The following is a 24,413-nucleotide window of genomic DNA, read 5'->3' on the forward strand; positions in this document are numbered from 1 at the left end:
GTTCTTCCGAGTAGTTAATAATTTTGCATTACTATTATCATATCCGGGGTTTTTTTACTATTAAAATAATGAATTATCTGATTTATGTAGTAACGGGGATTTAGACCGCTACAATATATTAATTAAACCCAGATTGAGTATTGGCTGGCACAAATACAGCTCTTCGCGGCACTGCGTTCTGCTATGCAAGACCGGCCCAGTAGGTCAGATCGCCAACTGGCCCGCGGAGAGTGTCGTGGGTCACACAGCTTAAATCGCGAAAGTTGAGGGAAGCGATAGGAAGGAAAGGGTAGTTAAAAAGAAAAGCCATGCAGTTTAATAAATATACAAACATACATATATATATGGGTGATTCCAGCAGTTTTTTAAAAATTGGCTGCGCAGGGGGGTCAGCCGATCTTCTCGGCGATTTTTTCTATGATAGAGTATGTCAAAAGAAGCCTTTTGGCTATCTCAGATTTTCGTTAAAATATATATATGTCCATATATATTTTTTCAAAGTCTGGAAATCTGCCTGTTTTTGGCTATTTTTGAAAAATCGTAGCTTCGCGAGTTTTCAATATTTTTCAACGTGCGACATCTCATTTGATTCGTCTACTTTTATACTTTCAAGAAAAAAATTGTTCATTTATAAAAAGTGACAGCTACCGGGTGTACTCTGACGATATTCGTACGCTTTTTAGGGTCAATTTGATGCTCATATTCCGAGTACTGTAACTTGGTCAATTTTTAATATTTTTGAACCAACCGCGTGTCATTTTTTTTGTCTTTTTAAGACCTTTCATTTAAGATCCAGCGCATCTCAATCGATGCATTAGAACGAGACATATAGCCGATAAAAGTTGGCCGTTTTTTCAAAAATAGACATTTTCAAAGGCGAAAAAAAAATGCATTCAATTTTTTTTCTACTTTGAGGCGGTTTTAGTTAGCTCAAATCGAGTAGAACATGCTCTGAAATTTTCACGATATGACCCTTTTTCATTTTCAAATAAAACGATTTCAAAAATTGGCGATTTCGATTTTTTCAAAAAATGGTCATTTTCAAACGGCTATATCTCTAGTTTTAATGCGTCCATTGAGATGCGCCGGGTCTTAAATTACAGGTCTTAAAAAGACAAAAAAAAATACATGCGGTTGGTTCAAAAATATTAAAAATTGACCAAGTTACAGTACTCGGAATATGAGCATCAAATTGACCCTAAAAAGCATACGAATATTGTCAGAGTACACCTGGTGGCTGTCACTTTTTATAAATGAACAATTTTTTTCTTGAAAGCATAAAAGTAGACGAATCAAATGAGATGTCGCACGTTGAAAAATATTGAAAACTCGCGGAGCTACGATTTTTCAAAAATAGCCAAAAACAGGCAGATTTCCAGACTTTGAAAAAATATATATGGACATATATATATTTTAACGAAAATCGGAGATAGCCAAAAGTCTTCTTTTGACATACTCTATCATAGAAAAAATCGCCGAGAAGATCGGCTGACCCCCCCTGCGCAGCCAATTTTACAAAACTGCTGGAATCACCCATACATATATATATATATATATATATATATATATATATAGTTCGTGTACGAGTCAGTGTACGGGGCGGTTCAGAGAGAGCGGCGGGATAGGCAAAGCGAGAGAGAGATCCAAGGAACGGTCGGTACTTACATTAATCGAAGCCCTTCGATTACACCTCGGCACAATTGCGGAATTCGCCTAACAGTACAGTCGCTAGGAGGAGGTATTGCATGCACCATTGCGCCTCTCTCACTTGTTACAGTTAGTGTATGTGTGTTGTTCACACTTTTCCGCTTTGAGGGTGGCGCAGCGTAATCAAACATTACCACCCCTCCTCTCTGGACGCCAATAGGTTGGCATAGCCCACTGTCTTTCACTCTTTCGCTTTCAAATACATTGGAGATCCGGAAGTCAAGTTTGCTACGACATCCCTGAAGCACACAGCGAGTCGGAACCTTTTTGATCTAAGGCGGCGACCTCCTCGAAAGGAGTACCGATCTTTTCACGGTTCGACGCTCAAGGAGAGCGGAACTAAAGGCTTGACCCTCGGTTTGGGCGCGACGGGACTCTAGTTGCCCCAACGTCTACTACGTCGGAAGCACGCAGCATACAAATCTTACGAGATTTGCTTGACCTGGTACCACTACCCCGCAGAGGCCAACCCAAATTGGGATGTCAGAAGAGAGACTCAGCCAGGACAGCCAGAGGAAGATTCCTAAGACGATCAACCAACTAAACCTCCCCTCCTGGGCTCGCGTTCGAAAAACATCCTACCCTGCGTACCTGTATTAAGGGATTTCTCCCACGACTTACAGGTACATCGCTTCGACGTACCAAGGCACGTCTTCCCATTGCGTTTCGGTCATCCCCGCTCACGCTGGTGGGTATCCGTCATTCGAAAGGTTGTTGTTACCCCATTTTTGCCCCAAAATCAGATTTTGCTTTCTAAAGAATGGTTTTTATGACTTGGCTGATACTGATATTTGCTCTTTCGATTTAGTTTTGACTGTTATGTCAGGGCGGGGTCTCGTCTAGCCGACAAGGCGGCTCCCCAGGCAGTTTTCAGTATTCTTGCCGGTCATGCCACGCATTCGGTTCAAAACTCCGTCGTTGGGTTAAATGGGGTAATTTGCGTTCAAATTATCGAGCTTCAGAGTTTAGTTCTGAAGTTGATGTTCAAAAATTATCTTTCGAATTTCAAGCTTTATGGGCTTGTCTAGGTTCAAAAATTAGATTATCGTGCGAGTTTTTGTCCTTTAGTTAGGGACCTTGTAAGAGGCGGCGTCTTTCTACCATAGTTTGTGACTATTTTTCTGCGATTTCTCTTTGTTATAGGTGCTCCCTCCCTGGGCTCTATGACTTTTCTAGCGAAGTCTTCAAAGACTTTGTAGATTTTTCTGCTAGATACTAGGGCTGTTTCCGGGCAAGGCCATGTATGACCCTCCTCTTCAACGGCCTCTATTAATGGCTTCCTTAGTTTTCTTACATCTTCGCAGTTAAAGAGAATATGACTTTCGCTTTCTATTTCTCCACAACTACACAGTTGGTCTTCGCATAATCCTCTTTTATGGAGGTATGACTTAAAAGCACCGTGTCCAGTCATGAACTGTACTGTGTAATGATTGGGATTTAGCCACCTCTTCTTTAGTCTGTCCTTGATTACTGGGAAGTAGCAGTAAGTTCTCCTGCCATCTGTGGCTGACTGCCATCTCTCCTGCCATACCCTTTCGATTTCATCATTGATGAGTTGTATGGCTTTTGAGATTTTTAGTCTGCCCGATCGAAGTTCTTCCGATTTTATTCGGATGCCGTGCATTATAATCGATTTCCCTTTTCTGACGCAGTACTTTGCAACTCTCGCGTCAAGCTCGAGGGCTATTGGTCGGGAGGCTGCAAGCACGTGCGCCGCTTCATGAGAGATCGATTTGTAGGCTTTGAGTGTCTTGCAAAGAACTGATCGCTGCAATCTTTCCAACGCAGATTGCTGTTTGATGTTGGTCCTTTGCCACCAGCCCGCAGCGGCATATGTAATTTTCGATAGTAGGAAGCCATTATATATCTTTTTCATGGAGTTGAATTTTAGACCCCAGTTCGCTTTTGCTATTTTACTTATCTCGAAATAGGTGTTATTACAGTCTTGAACTACGTTTCGAATATGTTCTTCCAATTGGAAGCCCTTCGAGATCGTGATTCGTAGGTACTTGACTGTTTTGGGCGATCTAATGTTGTCTTTCCCAATTTTGACTGTAGGGTTCCTATTCTAGCTTAGTTGGCCTTTTAGCCATATTAGTGCTGACTTTTGTACTGCTAATTTCATTTTGTCAGACTTGCACCAGTCCGTCATTATATTAATGATTTCTTGGGCATGTCTTTCAAAATCAATGCGTGTCTATGCCTTAATGATAGGAAGTACATCGTCTGCGTAGGCTAGTACTTCGTATCCTGCGTCCTTAATTGCCCGGAGTGGTTTGTCAAAGATGACGTTCCAACCTACCGGTCCAAATACTGAACCCTATGGGCACCCCTTCGTCACTGTTTTCAGTGTTTCTTCGAAGTGAGCATATATGCCCATTTCTCGATCACTGAAGTAACTCTGGAGGAGCTTGTAGATGTTCCTCGGGCAGTTTCTTTCTTTCAATTAGGAGAGCCGGCTTGGCCACCATAACGCATCGAATGTTCCTGAGACGTCCAGTGGAATAGCGGTTACGTACTTTGTCGACGGATCAGATTCTGCCTCTTCTACTATTTCATATAGTCTTCTGATAGCATCCTCTGTGGATCTATTTGCCTTAGAGCCAAATTGATCCTCCGAAGACCAGTCCGAGCTGTTTAGAATGTTGGATATTCTTTGAATCACAAGCCTCTCGAGTTTCTTCCCAGCTATGGGGAGTAGATATACGGGTCTATATGATTTAATCTCGTTCTCGGGTTTTGCAACCCCTTTGAGCAACGTGATTAGCATTCCACTTTTCTATCTTCTGGGGAACACTCCGCATTTTAAGCAGGCGTTGAAAAGTCGCATCCGTTCTTGGTGTAATGGTCTAGCGTTTACAAGCATTTCTGACTCTATTTTATCTTTGCCTGGTGATTTCCTTGCCTTGTTCGCTTTAAAGGCCATTTCAACTTCCCTTGTTAGGAAAGGCGTTGCGTCGCCGGTTACTGGAACCTCCCGCATATCTCTGCGAATCTTTGTATGTACATCGTTTTCGCAGCTTGGGTCGTCATCAGGCATTAGTCCTTCTAGTAGAGCTATGCTTGTTTCTTTCCAGTCTTTTGTGACTGTACCATTACGGTTAACCATGCACATCGCTTTTGAGATTCTGACTTTTTTGGATGCTCGTTTGTATGGATACGCCCAAGCATCCATTTCACTTTCTATGGTGCAGAAATCTTGCTAGTTGTTGTTTTTGGCTCTTTTAATAGCCCTTGCATAGTCGGAATTCATTTGTCTCAATTTTCCAAGTAATCTCTGGAGGGCTTTCCTTTGTTTTCTATTCGGTCCTTCCTTGTCTTTCAGAGCTACGATTTTGCGTTGTCCTTGTATCGCTCGCTTCTTACTTCGCAAGTCAGGATTCCACCAGGGTTGAGAGCGCGTTCTTCTCATTTTTAATGGAATAGAGTCCTTTGCTGCCCTTATTAGAACCTCTTCAAATTTAGAAACATATGTTTCAATGTCTTCAGAGGTTTCTAAAGGGAGGTTGGATAGGTCCTCTTTCTCGAATTTACAAAGTCTCCTGAATTTCTCCCAATCAGCTTTTCTCATATTGAACCTTGGTTCTAATGTTTCTTCGGATCGTATGAGTCTGGCTGGTTGTGAGACAAAATCCAGTTCGATCACTATAGGCCTGTGGTCACTGGTGGTCCATTCTTTCACCGCCCAGCTAGCCAAGAGATTTGGCAGATTTGACGTATGTAAAGTTACATCGATATCCGTCTCACCCCTCGTGCTACGGCACGTTGGAAGTTGGCCCCTCCTGTTGACCACTATTAGCCCGTATTGGTGTATGAATTCTTCCATGACTGTCCCATTCTTGTCCTGTGTGTTAGACCAGATCTTTGACTTGGCATTTGCATCCATTCCAACTAAGACTCTTTTGCCTTTCAATTGCTTCAGAGTCTCAGCTAGTTTGTCAAGATAGGTCTTCCTGCTGTGGCTGAACTGGCAGTAGATGCTTATGAAATAAATTCGCCAAAGGCTCTGACCACTTGTGCGCAAACACAGTGGGAGTCACACAGGCTAGAAATCATGGTAGCAGTGACCTTGTGCGGATTGTAGAGTATCGCAGCTTGAATCGTTTCGCCTTTTTCGGCTCCGTGAATAGCTGCGACACTGTCCATACCTGAAATCGCGTTATTCCAGTGATATGGTTCTTGCACCAGTGCCACCTGTATGTCAAGATTTCTGTCTGTCATGATTTCTCCCAGCTCATCGTTGGCTACTTGCCTTTTGTTGAAGTTAAATTGTATGATCCTCAGTTTCGGTCCCAGTTCAGGGTTTTGCTGTGCGTTCAAGTTAAACCTCTTAACTGGTAGGCAATCGTCTTTGCTTTCGTCAAGATTGTTTGGTTGCAAAGGAAACTGAGTTGACGCCGGAGTATTAGAGCAGTGCTCTAGTTTCTCAACGTTCGCCTCCTGCTTACGTTTCCTCGCTTTATTATACCTAGAATGGTTGACCATATCGCTTTCAAGGTACAACGCAATGTCTAGTTATATATTTCCTCTTTTGGGATCGCTGCTGGCGATTCTGGAGGGTGGCTTTCGATTTTTATATCTGGCGTTAACGTGCGCGTTCAAATTAAGTGAGTGGCGTTCGAGTGCGAGCAGTGAGTATTTGTGTGTGTTGACTTGAGCTTCGTTCGTTACCTTATCGGGTTTCTCCATGGTTTCCCATGGCTCTTATATTTACAATTGATTGATTACGCTAGTTATTTTTCTAGCTTTTTAATCTGTTATTAGATTATTTACTTATTTTGTTTTTATTTAATTTTAGATCTATAATTTTAAATCTTTAATCTTTAATTCTTTCTTATTTTTAATTTTTAATTGATCTTTGATTGGTAACTTTTCTTAATACTATTTTATACTACTGCTTATATTACTGCTTAAATTATTGTTAACTGCTTAAGAACTAATTTGATTATAATATAACTTAAAACTACTTACGAGTGTACCAGCGTGTTTATCATTCACGCTGGGTTTGATATTAATCAAACCTCGTTTTGGTCAGGTCAGGGTTAGGTATTTGACGAATTGCAACCGAAGTAGCATTTGAGTGAGCATGTCGAGTTTCCGCCTTTTCTATCATCTTAGCCTGTGTTCACCATTAGCAGCACTGGATCTGATGGACATTTAGTGCATGGGTTTCGCTTTCAAAGGGAGCTGACAGCCACTAATTTCGCTTTCAAATGTGAAATTGTCTTAGCTATTAGGGCTTAAGCAATTCCTTAGCAGGAAGGATGCTGCCCTTCTGTGGAAATATTTTTCCTAAGGGTTTCGGCATCCATAGTGCGTTCTAGTCATCGAGAGTTACTCGGCCCAATGGACTATTCTCTCGCACGATGGTGTCGGGCCTTACTCCAGGAGCTCGAGGCAAAGAACTTTGGGTGGCTGCTATGACCACGGCCGCGACTCTTTACCCACAGTAGTAGCACCTACCGATTGCCTTTAAATTCTTATCTATCCGAATTAAATTCAGATTGCCTGGACCATTGGTCCTCTGCAACTAGCTCCCGGAGCGGTCTCCCGTCCTCTAAGAGGGCGCGCGGTACCACAATCCTAAGAGATTTCCCCTCAAGTGACTCCCGGATTTTGGCTTTTCTGGGCTCGAGTTGAGCTCTTGGGGTGTGGTAGACTCCGCGTTGAATGTTTGGGCGTTTACAGGCCGCACCTCACCACGTGTTGTCATGGTCCGTGTTGTTTCTTTCGTTTGGCCGGTTGGCCTTTTGCCCTGGGGGCAAGCGTTGTGTGTTTTGCCTACTGTTTCTTTACAGAGACAGCGTTTTCAGCCCCACCGCGCGAAGGTACACACATCCGCACTTGTGATTGTAAGTCTTTGTTCAAATACACATTGCATTCACTTCGGGTCGACTAGCATTAGTTGCTTGTCGAGGGCAATCGGTGACGCATTTTGTACTTCAGCATTTGCATATGCCCGTACACAAAAGAGAGAAGTTTACGACGTCCTCTCCTAAAACAACGAATTGTTTGTTTGAGAAGTCTCCGTTCTCTGTTGAGGAAGACAATTACTGTCCGCCGCTTTGACAAAAGATTTTTGCACAAAGTGACCTGGCCAGCCCCGCGGCTGGCCATATGGTGCACTATGTGCATCATCTATGTTTTTGCTAAGCGGATTATAATCGAGCTTCCTGAGAGCGTCGTGATTGCAACCGCCTCTCACTTGTTACAGTCAAAAGTCACTCTCTTACCACGAGGCGATTCACAAAGAAAACCAATACAAGCGTACGCACAACCGAATGCCTCTGCACAGCTCGCGAGCTATCGGCTAATTCCGGCCCTTCGTCACGCGGCGCGCGGCGCGCGGTTCGTCATACATGTCGCTATGCCTACACGCGCACGCGGTCTCTCTCTGTCGGCGCTCTCTCTTACCTTCTCCGCAGTCGTTGTCTACTGCTGCTAAGGAGAAATATAATTCAAGTAATATAACATTTATATATATGATATTCTTAACATTATCGTCGTATAGAGAGAGACATAACGAGTTGACATCAAACTTGTTATAATGTCTTTTACTTTTATGTTGTTAAATGATTGGTTATTATAATTGTTACTTTTTTTGTTATTTAGTAAATTTTATTCGTCTTCTTTAGTTATTTTACGTTGTGGTCGATTGAATTGGTTGATTAGTTTTTGCCCACGTCATATCATTTTCTAAGATAGGTAGTGTAAATGTTTGTGATAGGTTTATTTTTCTAGTTACTTCCAGAGAGAATAATCCGATGCCTGAGTTGCAGTTAGGTTAGTTAAGTAGTTATTTATATTTTCATTTTTTTCATCGTAAAGTATTTTTTTAAGTTATTTAATTGAACGAATATATTTTGTTTTATCAATTTTTAATCTAGTCTGCTGCCATATTTTTCGTAATTTTAATTTTTCTTTCTTTAATTTTATCAGTAACAGTTTTAGAATTTGTTGAGATTGTCTTTTTATTTTACGAAAATTCTGGAAAAGTATTTCTAATGGCTTTATAAATGTTCCTATTTAAATTTTTAATCGCGATATCTATATCTGGTTTTTTCTGTGATATGTTACATGAAAGTTTTTCATTTAACATTATTCTGAAGAAATTCTAATTTGTTTTTTTATTACAAAGTGGTATATTGTTTGAGGTTAGTCGGGGAATGATGTTAAGTCGAGACACGATATAGCTTTGAGATGTTCCGTATTTAAGCCTTTAATGATTGCAAAATCTCTTAGGTCTAGTAGTTTATTTATGTCAAAAGACCAAAAGGTAGTTTCGCCTGTTGATATGCGTGTTAAGTTTTCAGATTTCATTACTGCATATAGAGTTGCTTATTTTGGATTTGAGGTTATTGAACTTGATCTCCACCACAGGTAATTTGCAATATAGTCGCCTTCTACAAAGAAACGATTTTCTAAATTATCAATGTATTTTCTATATTGTTCTTTGGTTATTTTATATTTTGGAGGGCAATATAAGGCTGAAAATTGATTTGTCTGTTATTATCCGTGATTGCGACGCTTGTTACTTGTTAATAGTATTTTTTTTATACTTCAGTTTCATAATGTTCGATTGTATATTTTATGAATATAGCTGTTTCTCCGTGTACTTTGTCATGTGGATTATTTCATACCACGATGCAAGTTATATAGTATATAACGTGCATTGTGGTATATTTAGAAAGATTTTATGTGTAAAATGTTTTTCACATATTAAGATTATGCCAATATTGTTTTCTATGAGAAAAGGTTTTATTTCTATACTTCTTTGCGCTAAACCGTTAGCGTTCCAAATTGCTATTTTTATTTATGTACACATTTTGCAAGAGGGGTCAGCCACCGCGCGCCTTGGGCTGGTCTCTGCTAAATTTTACTGGGTTCATCCTTGGTCAAGAAAGCCGGCGCTGACTTTCACGGGCCGACGTTCGCTCTGGGTGGGGAGGATCTCATTTATTGACGCCTTTTCTCACAGAGTCGCTACAAGATTTAATTCGCCGCGGCGAGCGCGCTCGCTCAGCTTTTCCGCGATCAGAGTTCGTGGGATTACGCGAGCGAAATCGCTCAATGTGCGTGATAAAATACGCTTAATACGCTAGAATCTGCAATCGAGCGAGAGCTGGCGCGAGAGAGAGTAAATTGGCGTTAGACCCACGGGGTGCCGACGGTCCGTCGATAGAGAGGCGACGCCGGCAAAAGCGAAGATTCGCTGGAAACGGCGCCCTGGCGACGATGGAAGTTGCCGCAGGAAGGGCGACAGCACGGCCTTTGCTCCTCGGTCGACGAATGGTTGCTGTGGAAACTGGCTCTGCTTCCAAAATAGCTTTCCTCACTGGCAGGTATAACTGTCGCACTAGTGGCAATGGTTCCTCTGCAGCAAAAACCTTGTCCAGGACGGTCCTCTCTAGGCAGCCCTAATTACTCGAAAGCTCGCGCCTAGCTGCCCTTCTTCTCTCTTAATTTTCTAAGCCTCGCGCCGCCGCGCTCCCACTTCTCTCGCCGTCAAAAATCAGTCGAAATCGAGCGCGCTCTCTCTCTCTCTCTCTTTCTCTCTCTCTCACTCTCTCTCTCTCTCGCTCTTTTCGCTCTCACTCGCACTCACGGCGACACTTCGCCGATTGTAGCGCTCCTCTCTCCAGATCTTGCAACGACACAAGTATGTAGTCGCTATATAGCGTATACTTGGTCGCTGCGTTCATGCGAGGAGAGTTCCGAACACAGGACCAGCGAACATCACTATAGCCCCGTCACAATTTTATTTTATTTATTAGCCAATTAAGCAGATCATTCTGTTCATCAGTTTAGTCATCATGTTTATTCATTCACTGTCGCTGTTGATATTTACTACAGGTTAAGATGTCTGTATTTGTTTTGGTTCTTCTGTTGTACGAGGAGTGTTAAAAAAGTAAGGTGACTTTATGGTTTTCTCAAAAAATATTTATTTATTAGTAAATATTTATGTTGTCTCCATCAAAGTAATCTCCGTCAGATATAATACACTTGTACCAGCGCTTTTTTCAATCATCGAAGCGCTTTTGATAATCATTTTGAGGTATAGCCTTGAGTTCTTTTAGCGATGTAGTTTTTATCTCCTCAATTGTTGAAAATCGATCCCATTATGGGTTTCTTAAGTGACTTTTTGCTCTTCCTAAAACTTAAGAAACCCATGAAAGGACATCGCTCCTTTCGTCACTGTGAGCCAAATCAGTGAATATGGAGGCTGAGGCATGACTGTGGTATTGGTTTCGGCCAAAAAATCTCTTACAAGCAACGATGAATGAGCAGGCGCATTATCGTGATGAAAAATCTACGAATTATTTTTCCAAAGTTCCAAAGTTACGTTTTCTACGTATTGCCTCTTGTAAACAACGAATAACTTCAAGGTAATACTTCTTATTGACCGTACGACTTTGTGGTAAAAATTTCTGATGAAATACGCCACGGTAATCAGAGAAGACAGTGAGCAAAACCTTGACATTTCATCGAACTTGGCGTACTTTTTTGGGAAGATTGGACTTTAGTTTTGACATCATAAACATATACTCACGATTCATCACCAGTTATAAGCCTTTTGAGATCTTCATGGACTTCATTATACATCTCCTGAGCGATGGTCATGCGACGGTTCTTTTGATCAAAATTAAGCAATTTTAGAACCAATTTCGCTGACACACGTCTCATGCTCAAATCATCTGAAAGACTATCATGGCATAAGCCAGCCGATATGCCAACATCTTCTGCATTTTTTTGGGACGATTGGACTTTAGTTTTGACATCACAACCATAAACCTATGATACATTACCATTTATGATCCTCTGAAGCACATTTGGGTCGTCACGGACAAAGTCCAACACCTCCTGAGCAATGTTAACGCGATGCTGTTTTTGTTCGAAATTGAGCAGTTTTGACACGAATTTTGCGGCGACCCGTCTCATGCCCAAGTCATTGGCATAAGCCAATCGATATGTTTACGAGGGTCGTTTGAAAAGTCCGTGCAAAGTCAGAGAGAGGGCGCTACTAGTGGGTATCAAGGTTATTTTCAGTTAGTGGCATATCTTGGAAGAGCACACACTAAGTTTCAGCCAGATCGGCCAATTACTTTGCGTTTTACATTCATTTCAATCAAAAAAAAACGAGTGGTTGTAAAAAAATGGATGACAAAAAATTTCATGTATTAAGTAAACATTACTTTTGCAAAGGCAAAACGCCTCAGGAGATTAAACAGAAGTTTGATAAACATTATGGTGATTGTGCACCTTCGATTAGAATGGTTTATAAGTGGTTTCAAAATTTTCGGAGTGGCCATATGAGCATAAAAGACGCTGAACGTTCTGGACGTCCTGTTGAGGTTACCACTTCAGAAATCATTGATAAAATCCATGATATAGTGATGGCTGACAGAAGAGTGATGGTGCGTGAGATTGCTAGTACTGTAGGCATCTCGAGCGAACGGCTACATAATATTTTGCACCAACATTTTGACATGAAAAAGCTATCCGCTAGATGGGTGCCGCGATTGCTCACGATTGACCAAAAACGAGATCTTGTGAAGTGTTGCAAGAATGGTTTGCAGCTGTTCCAGCAAAATCCGCAAGACTTTAAGCGTCGTTTCATCACTGTAGATGAAACATGGATACATCACTACACTCCTGAGACCAAAGAACAGTCTAAACAATAGGTTACCAAGGGGGAATCTGCTCCGAAAAAGGCGAAGACAATTCCTTCGGCCGGAAAGGTTATAGCGACTGTCTTTTGGGATTCGCAAGGAATAATCTTTATCGACTATCTGGAAAAGGGTAAAACCATTACAGGCGAATATTATACATCGTTATTGGATAATTTGAAAACCGAGTTGCTAGAGAAACGTCCACGATTGGCCCACAAAAAAGTCCTCTTCCACCACGACAATGCGCCAGCTCACGCCTCAGCAGTTATGGCCGCAAAACTGATGAAGACAGGGTTCTAACTCGTTTCACAACCTCCCTATTCTCCAGACTTGGCTCGGTCGGACTACTATTTGTTCCCTAATATGAAAAAATGTCTGACGGGGAAAAGATGTTATTCGAACGAGGAGGTGATTGCAGAAACGAATGCCTATTTTACAGACTTGGATAAATCCTATTATTTGGAAGGGATGAACAAACTAGAGCAGCGTTGGATGAAGTGTATAAGCCTAAAAGGAGACTATGTTGAAAAATAAAAAAGATTTATTAAAAAAAATCAAGCAATTTTTATTTTTGCACGTACTTTTTAAACGACCCTCGTAGATCCTCAGAAACTTCTCTAACGGTGATTCGATGATTTTTCAATACTATTTTCTTCACTTTATCAATGTTTTCGTCTGTTGTTGACGTGCTCGAGCGTCTGGCACGTTGTTCGTCTTTCACATCTTCTCGGCCCTCTGAGAATATTTTGTACCACCGATAAACGTTGCTTTAGTCCAAGGTAGCTCCACCATATGACACAGTCAACATTCGGAATGCGTCTGTGCACTTTATTTTGTTTTTCAAACAAAATTTGATACAGATTCTTTCATCCATTTTTTAAAATAGGCACAAATCGAAGACGAGCCAAAACACACCCAAGCAAAACAGTTGTCAAAAATTAACTAAACATTCAAAATGGTCGACCTTGTCGGAGTAAGAGACATGAGTACCAACATAACGCTACAAAAAAATCAAAAATCAAATTTACGTAGCCCTCGAAAATTCAAAATTCGCGATACTTTTTGAACAGACCTGGTATATTGTATAATCACTTATTTCAAAATAATCTAAATAAATTGTTTGAAACTAATTATCAATTGTTCGAACGACTGTTCTACAAAAAAATAGATAAATCAGTAGATGAATTCGATGATGTCATATTTCTGCCATCCGATAATGAATCGGATGATGGTGAAGAAATTAGCAATGATGAAGATGTCTAATTAAAAGGTGCAGTAAGTATCATCTACTCAACGTGTTGTCAATTTGAACCCTTTCAACAACAAAAAATAAATAAATAAATGCACGAAAATAAAAATTCAAATGAAGAGCTTTCGAGTCGTGAAAATAAATAAATTGCTGAATTATCGTTTACTGGACAATTGGTCCCAAAAATCTTCTACAAAATATAAAAACATCTAATAATCTCTTTCAGTAGCATGAAACAGTATATGTCAATGAAATCTATAAAAAGGGGATAAAAAAGGACTACAAACTCTGGGTTAGAGCTGGTGAAAACGGCTACGTATGCTTATTTCAAACATATACTGAAAAGGTTAGAAACAAATCTGAAAAATATCTTGGTAGGTAAGAATTATCACGTTTACTTTGATAATTATTTTTCAAGCACAAATTTAATTTATTCTTTATTCAATGAAAATATTTTTGCATGTGCAACCGTAAAAAAAAAAGGTCTACCAAATATTCAGATAATTGATAAAGTTATGAAAGCAGGTGACAGTGAATTCTGTACATCTAATGAAAGTGTACGATAGGTAAAATGGATGGATAAAAAACTAATCCAATTTTTATCTGATTTTCACGATTCTTCAATTATAACAAATATGGACCATTGGTCGAAGGATAGATCTGTTTCAAAATTTATTTGCCTTGAAATGGTGAAAGATTATAACAATCATATAGGATATGTAAATAAACTTGATCAGTTGAAATCAGTCTACGAACTTCACAGAAAAAGCCTCAAATGATGGTATCGAATTTTTTAGCATTTTATGGATGTAATAAACTTTTTCATACTATACACTGCCAGTAACGTACTTTTGCCCCTCCAAGAGCAAAACTAGTCATACTTCAAAATCATGTATCTTTGATCAAAATTGACATACAGAGTCAAGCAAGGTGTCATTTGAAAGCTCTTTTCAATAAAAATTCCTATTTTTAATTATAGATTTTTTGCTTATGAGAAAAAATAGAAGTTTTTATGTCTTAGAAAATTTATTGAACTTTTTTAGAAAAAGCCACTGTAGGGTCAAAAAAGTTGAAAAATTTTTTTTCCGAAAAAAATTTGAAAAAATTCCATAGTATTCTACTTAAAAAAACAAACTTTTTCTTTTAAATTCATTTTTTTCGTATTATCCCTCCTATAAAAAGTCATGGCCTGTTGAGTGAAGCCAGTTTATTCGTGATATGATTGGCTGAGAGACGCGATGTGATTGGCTGAGACATAGTGTTAAATGCGTGTCTGTGTAGTGTGTGCGTGTTGCATTTCGTCACTCGGCCCACCGCTTGTGGTAGTGACAAAACCTTGACATTTCGACTGCAGTGATTACCATAGTGCAATCCGGTGGCATCGTTAATTGTTATTGGTTAATGAAAAATTACAACATAGTAAATGGTAAGTACATTTACAAATATATTTAAAATCTTTTTCATTTTCTTATAAATAAATTCATTAATTATTAGAGAAAAAAATCAATTAAACGAGCACGTGTTCGGCTCCTTGAATACTTTTAACTAGCAGTATTGTCTTTCTTATTACTTTTTTTGTTGTATAAAGTTTCGAGTATTTTTTTTTATCTTCATTTATGTAATCAATTATATTTCAATAATTATAAGGTTAGTGAGGTTAATTTACAAGCACATGTTTGGTTCCTTGATAATTAATGAGGTTAGGGAGGTTAATTCACGAGCAAGTATTTGACTCCTTGAATACATTTAACTGTCAATATATTATTATCTGGCAAATGTATCGTCTTTTTTATTCCTTTTTTTTATTGAATTGTATGTTAACTACTCTTATCTGCTTCAAAAAATAATAGTTATCAATACTAATATTATTATATAATAATTAAATGTTGTTTTACAGAAATCACCTATAATGGCGTCTAAATTAAATCAATTAGCTATTGATGAAAATAGAGAAGATTCAAATGGCAACGTTGTGCCCAATGAAGAAAATAATGTTATGAACAAAGATCCTTCTAATGAACAGATGATCAATCCACCTTTATATACAAGAGATGAAGATTTTGATGAGTTACAGGATCAAGATAATACTACGTAATTATCTATTATATAATATTTAAATAATAAGCCTATATGTATAATGTAAATCAACTGATTCTTAGCGTTATTTTCTCATGAAATATATAACAAGTATTCATGTAGGAAAATTATAGACTACAATAATTGATCGAAGTTAAAAATTGTAACTGTAAAACGTGCTGTAATTACTTTCAATATTTATTGAGCAATTTCATTATTAGTATTTTTTATCTGGATTTTAATATTTTTATTAACTGATGAGCTCATTTCTACCAGCAACATTTGAAAATTCATAATATTGATAAATTACAAAGAACTTAAGAATCTATTTCATTTGTTGTATTAATTGATGGAATATATATATATTATTATTATTATTATTATTATTATTATTATTAACCAGAGTATAGTACAAAATATTACAACAAGTAGTAATAATTATACAATTTTACAATTACAAATTTGTAACCCGGCAGAAGATAAACCTGTTCGCTGGTCTGGTATTTTAAAACTACTAAACACTTAAAGAAAATTAAGAAAAAAATAAAAAAATAAAAAAAAAAACAAAAAACTTAAAACTAAGAGTCGGTTTGTAATAGATTATAATATTTCACAGATGAAGTATGGCTTAATATTGGTAGCAAGAATGCTTCCTATAAAAGGAAAATGTTCCTAAAAAAAGAAATAGAGAAAAAATTTTTTTTCGGTTTTTTAGCGCATTAAAAAAATAAAGGAATTTAACTTTTTTTTTACGCTTAGTTTTAGTTTTTTTGTGATTTACTAGGTCCCTAGACATTTTAAAAAAATGCGTAAAAAAAAAGTTAAATTCCTTTATTTTTTTAATGCGCTAAAAAACCGAAAAAAATTTTTTTCTCTATTTCTTTATTTTGACTTTATTTTCGTATTCTTGGGCACAAAATGAAACTTTTTTCTCCTTGGCATTTTTTTCCAAAACGTACGCAAGTCGAAGTAATTGAGGATTGAAAAAAAAGGTTATTTTTTTACAAAAAGCGCCTTAACTCGGTTAAAACACATCGGATAGAATCCCGCGGGGGCTAATTTTAAAGGGAAAGACATTACCCTCCGAACCTCTCCGGTCGATTTGCCCTCCACCGCCTGGTTCTAAATTGGCATTGATTGAAGTCGAGGTTAAACAAATTGAAATTTTTTTAATCAGTTTTTTTACTGTAAAAAACACATATTTTCATTTTTAAGTCTCTGCACGTCTTAAATGGAAGCTTTTGCAATTACCTTTAAAATGCCCTGCTGTTTTTTGTGATACGATGATTTCCGATCGAGATACAAAACTTTCAAGTTTGCCTAATTTTGAGGTAAACATGGCAAAAGTGATTGACGGGCAGTGTACAACGTTTAAACGGAATTCTATTCTAAATTAAAAAATTTTATGTGCTTTTGTCATCAACGTTTCTTTGCAAATATGTGGTGGCGCTATTTTCATTTGTTTTCACGAGCTTTGTTTGTGGTTCGCATTTTATCGTATTGCAATCAATTTTTATTGCGTTACGTCAATATGGGTGATTGTAGGCGAGGTGAAGGGTGAGATGGTGGTCGAGTTCGTGGTCGGGCTGGTGGTCGTATCATGCCTTATATTGGTGCTGAGTACAAAGACATGTTGATTGCGTACGATCAAGCTGGTCGTAATGCCTATGCTGCAGCGGAATCGTACGCATTGTATTTCTCTGAGAGAAGGCATTCAAATCCAAATGTCAATTAGATGCAGTTCAACGTAGTCGTGAGGAAGGAAATCAAATTCCTGTAGCATACCGTGGTACTAATCATGAAGTAGTCGGTGCTTCTCGAGTCGCGAGAAACATTGAAAATGAAGAAGCTGTGCTTGACTGTCTCGAATAGGATCCAACGAGGAGCATCAGAACGGTGGTAGGTATGACTGATTTGAGCTATTTCACAGTAAGTAAAAATTTGTATAATATTTTTTTAATATGTCGTGTTAAAAATAACTTTTCCACCGTACTAGAAAACTTAGGAGCTTTACTAACATATGTCGTTTGGTCCGTACATTATCGTACGCTTTGACTATGTAATTCGAACAAAACCCAGATACGCGGTAAATCGAGAAGATTTTTTTTATTATATCCATGTTTATTTACAATCTGTCTCGCATATTAAAACAATAAGCAAATTTAGTTATAATTTAGCAAGAATATACATGATTTTTAACAGAATACTCGATTGAGTGTCTTTGTTTTACAAGGTGCTTATAACATTATCAATTATATATTTATTTATGTACTCAATATTTGATGTTTCTTTAGTCTGCTATTTGTAATCGATGTCTTGAGAAGCTTGTTGACAAGTTTAAACTGCTCATTTTACTATTTTGTTTACTAATATGGTTTGGAGATAAAGCATAGTGTCCACTCTTTGTATCAGCTTCTCCATCATATATTCAAGTTTATTTGCGTTATTGTTGTTGTTGTCGCAGGAGCGTTTACTTGGCTCAACCTGTGTACGAGGGGTATTCAAAAAATAAAGTGACTTTTCAATTTTCGCAGGCTACGTACATTCAAGTTTTGAATTTTTGTTATTGTTGTGTTGGTACACTCGCACAATCATATATTTAAAGTTTTGACTATATAGCACGTATTGTTTTTCTGGCAGAGGCGTCAGAGGTTAGAAGTGTTTGATGTGCTCGGCGATTTTCTTCTATCGAAAAGAATGAAGCAAAGAGTTTGCATTAAATTTTGTGTGAAAAAAGTGCTTGAAAACTCTTGAAATGTTGACCATTGCATACGGTGAGTCTACTCTGAGTAAGAAAAATATGTATAAGTGGTATGAGCTGTTACAAGAAGGCCGAAAGAATGTTGAAGACAAATTTTGCCCTGGACATTCCAGCACATCAACAACAGATGGACACGTTGAAGCAGTTAAAGAAATTGTGTTAAAAATCGTCGAATCACCATCAGAGAAGTTGCAGAAGATGTTGGCATATCGGCTGGCTTATGCCATGATAGTCTTTCAGATGATTTGAGCATGAGACGTGTGTCAGCGAAATTGGTTCTAAAATTGCTTAATTTTGATCAAAAGAACCGTCGCATGACCATCGCTCAGGAGATGTATAATGAAGTCCATGAAGATCTCAAAAGGCTTATAACTGGTGATGAATCGTGAGTATATGTTTATGATGTCAAAACTAAAGTCCAATCTTCCCAAAAAAGTACGCCAAGTTCGATGAAATGTCAAGGTTTTGCTCACTGTCTTCTCTTATTACCGTGGCGTATTTCATAAGAAATTTTTACCACAAAGTCGTACGGTCAATAAGAAGTATTACCTTGAAGTTATACGTTGTTTGCAAAAGGCAATACGTAGAAAACGTAACTTTGGAACTTTGGAAAAACAATTCGTAGATTTTGCATCACGATAATGCGCCTGCTCATTCATCGTTGCTTGTGAAAGATTTTTTGGCCGAAACCAACACCACAATCATGCCTCAGCCTCCATATTCACCGGATTTGGCTACCAGTGACTTTTTTCTTTTCCTAAAACTTAAGAAACTCCTGAAAGGACATCGATGTTCAACGATTGAGGTAATAAAAACTCGATCGCTGAAAGAACTCAAGGCCCTACCTCAAAATGATTATAAAAAGTGCTTTCATGATTGGAAAAAGCTTTGGCACAAGTGTATTATATCTAACGGGGGTTTCTTTGAAGAGGACAACATAAATATTGACCAATAAAACTTTTTGAGAAAACCATGAAGTTATCTTACTTTTTGAACACCCCTTGTATTTATTTCATTTAGTTCTGCCGTTGCGTTTTGATCACTTTTTTAAATTTATTTTTACAGGAGAGCTCTCCCTTAATATACGAATATCTACAGATATTCTATATTTAAATTAAATATTAAAAATATAATTAAAAAATGAACTATAATATTAATCAACTAACAATTTTTACCAATAAATAACGATAAAAATAAACAATATCCATATAATATAATAAGTATAAAGCAAAAAGGAAGATGTAAAAATTAATAATTAAATTCTAATACAAAAATATGGCAACCACAACAATTTATGAAAAAATCAATAATAATGTAATAACTGTAAACCAATTGCCTTCTTGAATGCACAGGTAACAAGAAATACATTCGTATGTGACTAATTAATAACAAATATAAGAACACAATAAGTGAAATCTTAATTTGTGTAACAAAATATATTGGTAAATTATCAGCTCCCGGTTTCAAGGATTCACCAATGCCATTCAGGCCTTTCTCAATAGCAAGCATACTAAGATTCATTAATGAAAGATAGTTATCATCAACCTTAAAGCTCGGAGGATACATAGGTGAATTTGACGCCATAAAAATATTCCTCCTCGCAAAACGCCAAAAACTACCAGGGCCAATGTCAAAAGAGTCCTCAGAGTTACTAACATGTTTATAAAGTTCCGCACACTTTAACTTCTTACATGATGAACGCAATCTATGAAACTCGATAAGAGCATCATCATTTCCACTTGACCTATAAAAAGCGTGTGCAGCCTTCTTCCTACGGATCATACCTCTCAAATAATGCAACATCCAGGCTAGATACGTAGATATTGTTTTCTTCATTTAGGTATGACAGCCAATCACCTCAAATAACTTGCCATAAAACAAATCAACATTGATATCCAATAGAGCATGTTCATCCAAGAGTACACTCCAGTATTAATATCATTATTTACTGTGTTCGTTTCCACATTTGGTTTGTCCTTAAAAATCTCGTATCTATTGGTAGATTGATTCAGCCAGTAGTCTGGTAACTGGGCTTGTTGTTTTTTGTTAGGTGTTTTAATATCTAGGCTAATTCGTTGTTGTTTCCTTTTACAGTTGTCTATTTTTCTGTGTTATTTCGTGTAGGTGTAGACATCATGTCTCCTATCTGTGTGGCCATTTGGTCTTTATTTTGCTATTATTATAACTTCAAGAATTAATTGAAATAAGATGTTTCTTCCTTTGATTCGCTGAAATTTTTTTATTCCCGAATAGAGCGCAGCATAAACACGTTCGCTTCACTCGAGAATCAAACAATCACTTTATAGAAAAGATAATAAGAAAGATTATCGTATAATTATGTGGGATTGGTGGTATAGGTTGGTATATGTGATAATGGAATAATCAAAAATAATAGGTGAAAGATAGTAGACCCAAAGATCGAAAAATACAAAATGAAAAGCTTACCCGTGCAATACGTAGAGGCTCTCTAATAACAGACGCTGTTTACCCTTGTCATAAAGGGCCTTACTTTTGCTAAACTTGCGCTCTTATATTATTCATTAATTTATGACTTTTTCCGATTTCCAGTTCAAACTCGAAACGCACAAACACATACTGACAAAATGCAGACGCGTTTTTTAAACAAAACGTCTTTAACGTTCCATACTTTTATTACGTGCTCTAACTAATTTCCATTCATTCTGACAATTGTTTTGCTGATAATTAAAAGTTGTAATTTACGTGATGATTAAACGTGCGTAATTAAACATTTTATTGCATTACAATAAATCAAAATGGCTCTGACCAGCTTACTCAATAATTCGAGATCGGAGCGCCGGACTTTTCGCTGATACTCGCACGAGTTTGTGGTTAGTTCGTGAGCTGAGTATCTTCTCATGGGTAATGATACTCCGAGTAAAAACTCATTATTCTTATGTATTTTGACCCTCCTCAATCATCAAATCTACTACTAATTTTTTCAAACAAGTGGAAAAATTTGTTTTTAAAGTGCAATTGTTTAAACAAATTATCAAAAAAAATTATATTGAAATTAGATTAATTTCATGAGCAATCATGGCTCCTTTTAAGACGAATAAAATAATAAATACGTACTCCAAATTTTGAACGAAGAACGAAAATTTAATATTTTTTATCAACTTTGACTGTTAATAACTTTTGATCTAGTCAATATTGCTCAATTGAAAAAAGTTGCTTACTATGTGAAACTTCATCTATAAATCGATGTAGTCTATTATCAATAATAAATTTTTCAGAGGAAGCGCGCGAAAGCGAATATTCCCTGTTACTCTTACATAATCGCACAGTCGTTCTCTTTCCATGGTATAGCTTTTTTGTATTTTTGATGACTGAGATCACAATTGATAAAAATGACATCGGTCGCAAGTAATTAATATTAATTTTGATGCTCCTGATATCACCTTTTACAATTCTAAACAGGTTTAGAAAATCATTAAAGACAATCAACTGCACTATTATCACTATGCAAAAATGCAGCAGATCAATGAGCAAGATTATCATCTGCATGTGGAATTTTGTCAAAGAATGCTGCAAGAAATTGTGAATGACGAGAATTTTTTGGACAAGGTATTATTTACTGATGAATTCACTTTTGGCAGAGTGGAAATTTCAATATGCATAATAACCACTATTATGCAGAAAAAAATCCAAATTTAGTAGTTGTTAATAGACATCAAAACAAATTTTCTAAAAATGAATGTGTGGAATTTTACAAAGTCCACTGATAAATTTAATCATCTTTCCATTATTCACATTTTATTCTATACTAAATATAAATGCGTTTCTATATTTAGATCGGTCCAGTAGAAATGCCGAAAAATTTGAATGACCTAAACACAATTTTTTACAAAATGATTTACTACGGTTATTGAATGATTTGCCGGAAAATGAACGAAGTAATATCTGGTATCTACATGATGGTGCTTTTCCACACAGAACTGCCGCTATGACAGCACTACTCGATCGCACATTTCTAGATAAATGAATCGGTCAAGGAGGTACAGTTTTATGACGTCGTTGATCACCAGATCTTAATTCTCTGATTTCTTCCTTTCGGATGCTATAAAAGATTACATTTACCATATGGAAGTAGAAAATTTAGAGGATCTTGAAACTAGGATGGCAGACGCTTTTGATTAGATCACGCCTAAAATGTTGAAAGTAACGAAAAGAAATTTTGTACGACGACTGCATTGCTACATAGAGTATAGCAGTGGACATTTCAAACATGTTCTTTGAAATATAAATATTAACTAATTCTAATCAAGCTATTTAATACGAGACATAATGTATTTTACCATTGTTTTTCAGATCTGAATGCTAGAGATTTTTAATATATTTATTATTTTGAAGTTGATTATATTCTACAAAAAAAGAAAAAGTCAGAAGTTTGTAAATAATTAAAATTATTTGTTTAAAGTTTATTGCTTGATTTATGAGTTATAACGGCCGGGACCGTTTTCGCGGAAGATTGTCCGCGCGCGAGGTCGAGCATGGCCGAGCGGGCAAGCGAGCGAAGAAGGAAGAGAGAGAGAGAGAGTGAGACTAGGGCAGGCGCGTGCCGCAGCGGCGGACTGGGGTGGGGAGACAATTTTCGACACTTGAACTGAGACCGGCGAGCTAGAGGGATCGTCACGTGCGCGCGTGGACAAAGGAAAAGAAAAGGAAAGTGACCTGGAGATAGATAAAAGTGCGAGTGCGTGAGCAAATTGTGGACTATCCTCAAAGATCACCGTAACTTGTGGGCTGTCGTCTGGAGTGGGCGATCACCAGGGGCAGAACTTGCCCGCTCAAACGAGGGCGATAACGCGGGCGACGAGTAAAGGGTAGTCTGTCTGCAGCAGCTACTTCCCGGTGAGTTCCTTTCTTTTGACAAGTGATAACTCGGTGTGCGTTTAGTTACGCGAGCGAGCGTCTCTCTCTCTCTCTGGATTGATACGCGAAGCGAAATCTCGGCATGCGATGTTGTATGAAGAAAAGTCCATGTGAATAAATAAAGCTTGGTTTAATTTGTCTAAGTGTTGACGTTGTGTTGGGCGTACCCGGGAAGGCACCTCTGTCCCTTCCCACGCCCGTGATTAGAACTCACGCACGCTCTCGTGCATTAGCCGTACTTTCGCGATCCCTTTTCAGGGCAGCGCGTGCCCGCCCGTATTCGGCGGAACGCCAGGAAGCGGCTAGCTGATCGGGGCGGCGGTGAGCCCCGCACCGACCAGTGAAAGTAAAATCTTTAACGGGCTGTGAAAATAATCTAATTATTTTGCGGGCCGTTACAGAGTAACTATTTAATTTTCATTATTGTTTTAAATAAAGTCTTTTTGTTGTTAAATAATACATTACAAAAATTAATTAACCTTGAAAATTAAGTTTACAAAAGTAAAAATTACAAACACTTTTACTTTTTTGGATATTGAATGAAAAACTTCCAATATGGTATTAGAACAGTCCTCTGAAATTTCTCTTGAAAAAAGCACAGAAAATCTGAAAAACTAAATGGAAAATACAATAAAAAGTGACTTCTGGTTCGACACCGGATCGAGTAGCAGAGCAGCGTAACGCAGCAAGTTAAAAATTAAAGTTGAAGAGGAAAGTGAAAGAAAGTGCGAAGGAAAAGTAGCAGGAAAGGAGCTAAATAAAGAAAGGAAGAAAATAAGGTGAAGGCGATAGAAGTAAAGTAAGCAGAAGGAAGTTAAAGGAGAAAGGAAAAAACCAGGGCAACTAGTTTAAGAGTGTGGGCGAAGGATACAGTAGAAGAAAAATAACAAGAAAAAAGAATGAGCGAGGAGCAGGATATTAAGTAGAAAAGAGGGAGGCCATCGAAAAGAAGCCAGATAAACAGTGAGAACGATCAGGACAATGGAATTAAAAAATTTATGGTGAAGGTGGGTGAGGAAGAGATGACAGGAAAAGAAAGGACAAAGAAAGGCGGTAA

The 24,413-nt window shown here is 37.7% G+C and overlaps 1 protein-coding gene across 6 annotated transcripts in view; it reads right to left on the bottom strand.

Moving 5' to 3' along the window:
* LOC131675033 (latrophilin Cirl-like) overlaps positions 1-24,413 on the bottom strand; it is a 795,927-nt gene that overhangs the window by 40,727 nt on the left and 730,787 nt on the right. Inside the window, exon 14 of one of the 6 annotated variants that reach the window (XM_058953855.1) lies at positions 18,170-18,186. The exons of the other annotated variants lie outside the window; for them this stretch is intronic. Within the exon in view, the coding sequence (XP_058809838.1) occupies positions 18,182-18,186 (5 nt within the window). The 3' untranslated portion in view covers positions 18,170-18,181. Of the gene's footprint in view, positions 1-18,169; positions 18,187-24,413 lie in introns of those variants that run through there. 6 annotated transcript variants of the gene reach the window in all.

The sequence above is a fragment of the Phymastichus coffea genome, unplaced genomic scaffold, assembly GCF_024137745.1.
Source record: "Phymastichus coffea isolate CEN01 unplaced genomic scaffold, Cenicafe_Pcof_1.1 PCOF00015, whole genome shotgun sequence".
NCBI classification, from domain to species: Eukaryota; Metazoa; Arthropoda; class Insecta; order Hymenoptera; family Eulophidae; genus Phymastichus; species Phymastichus coffea.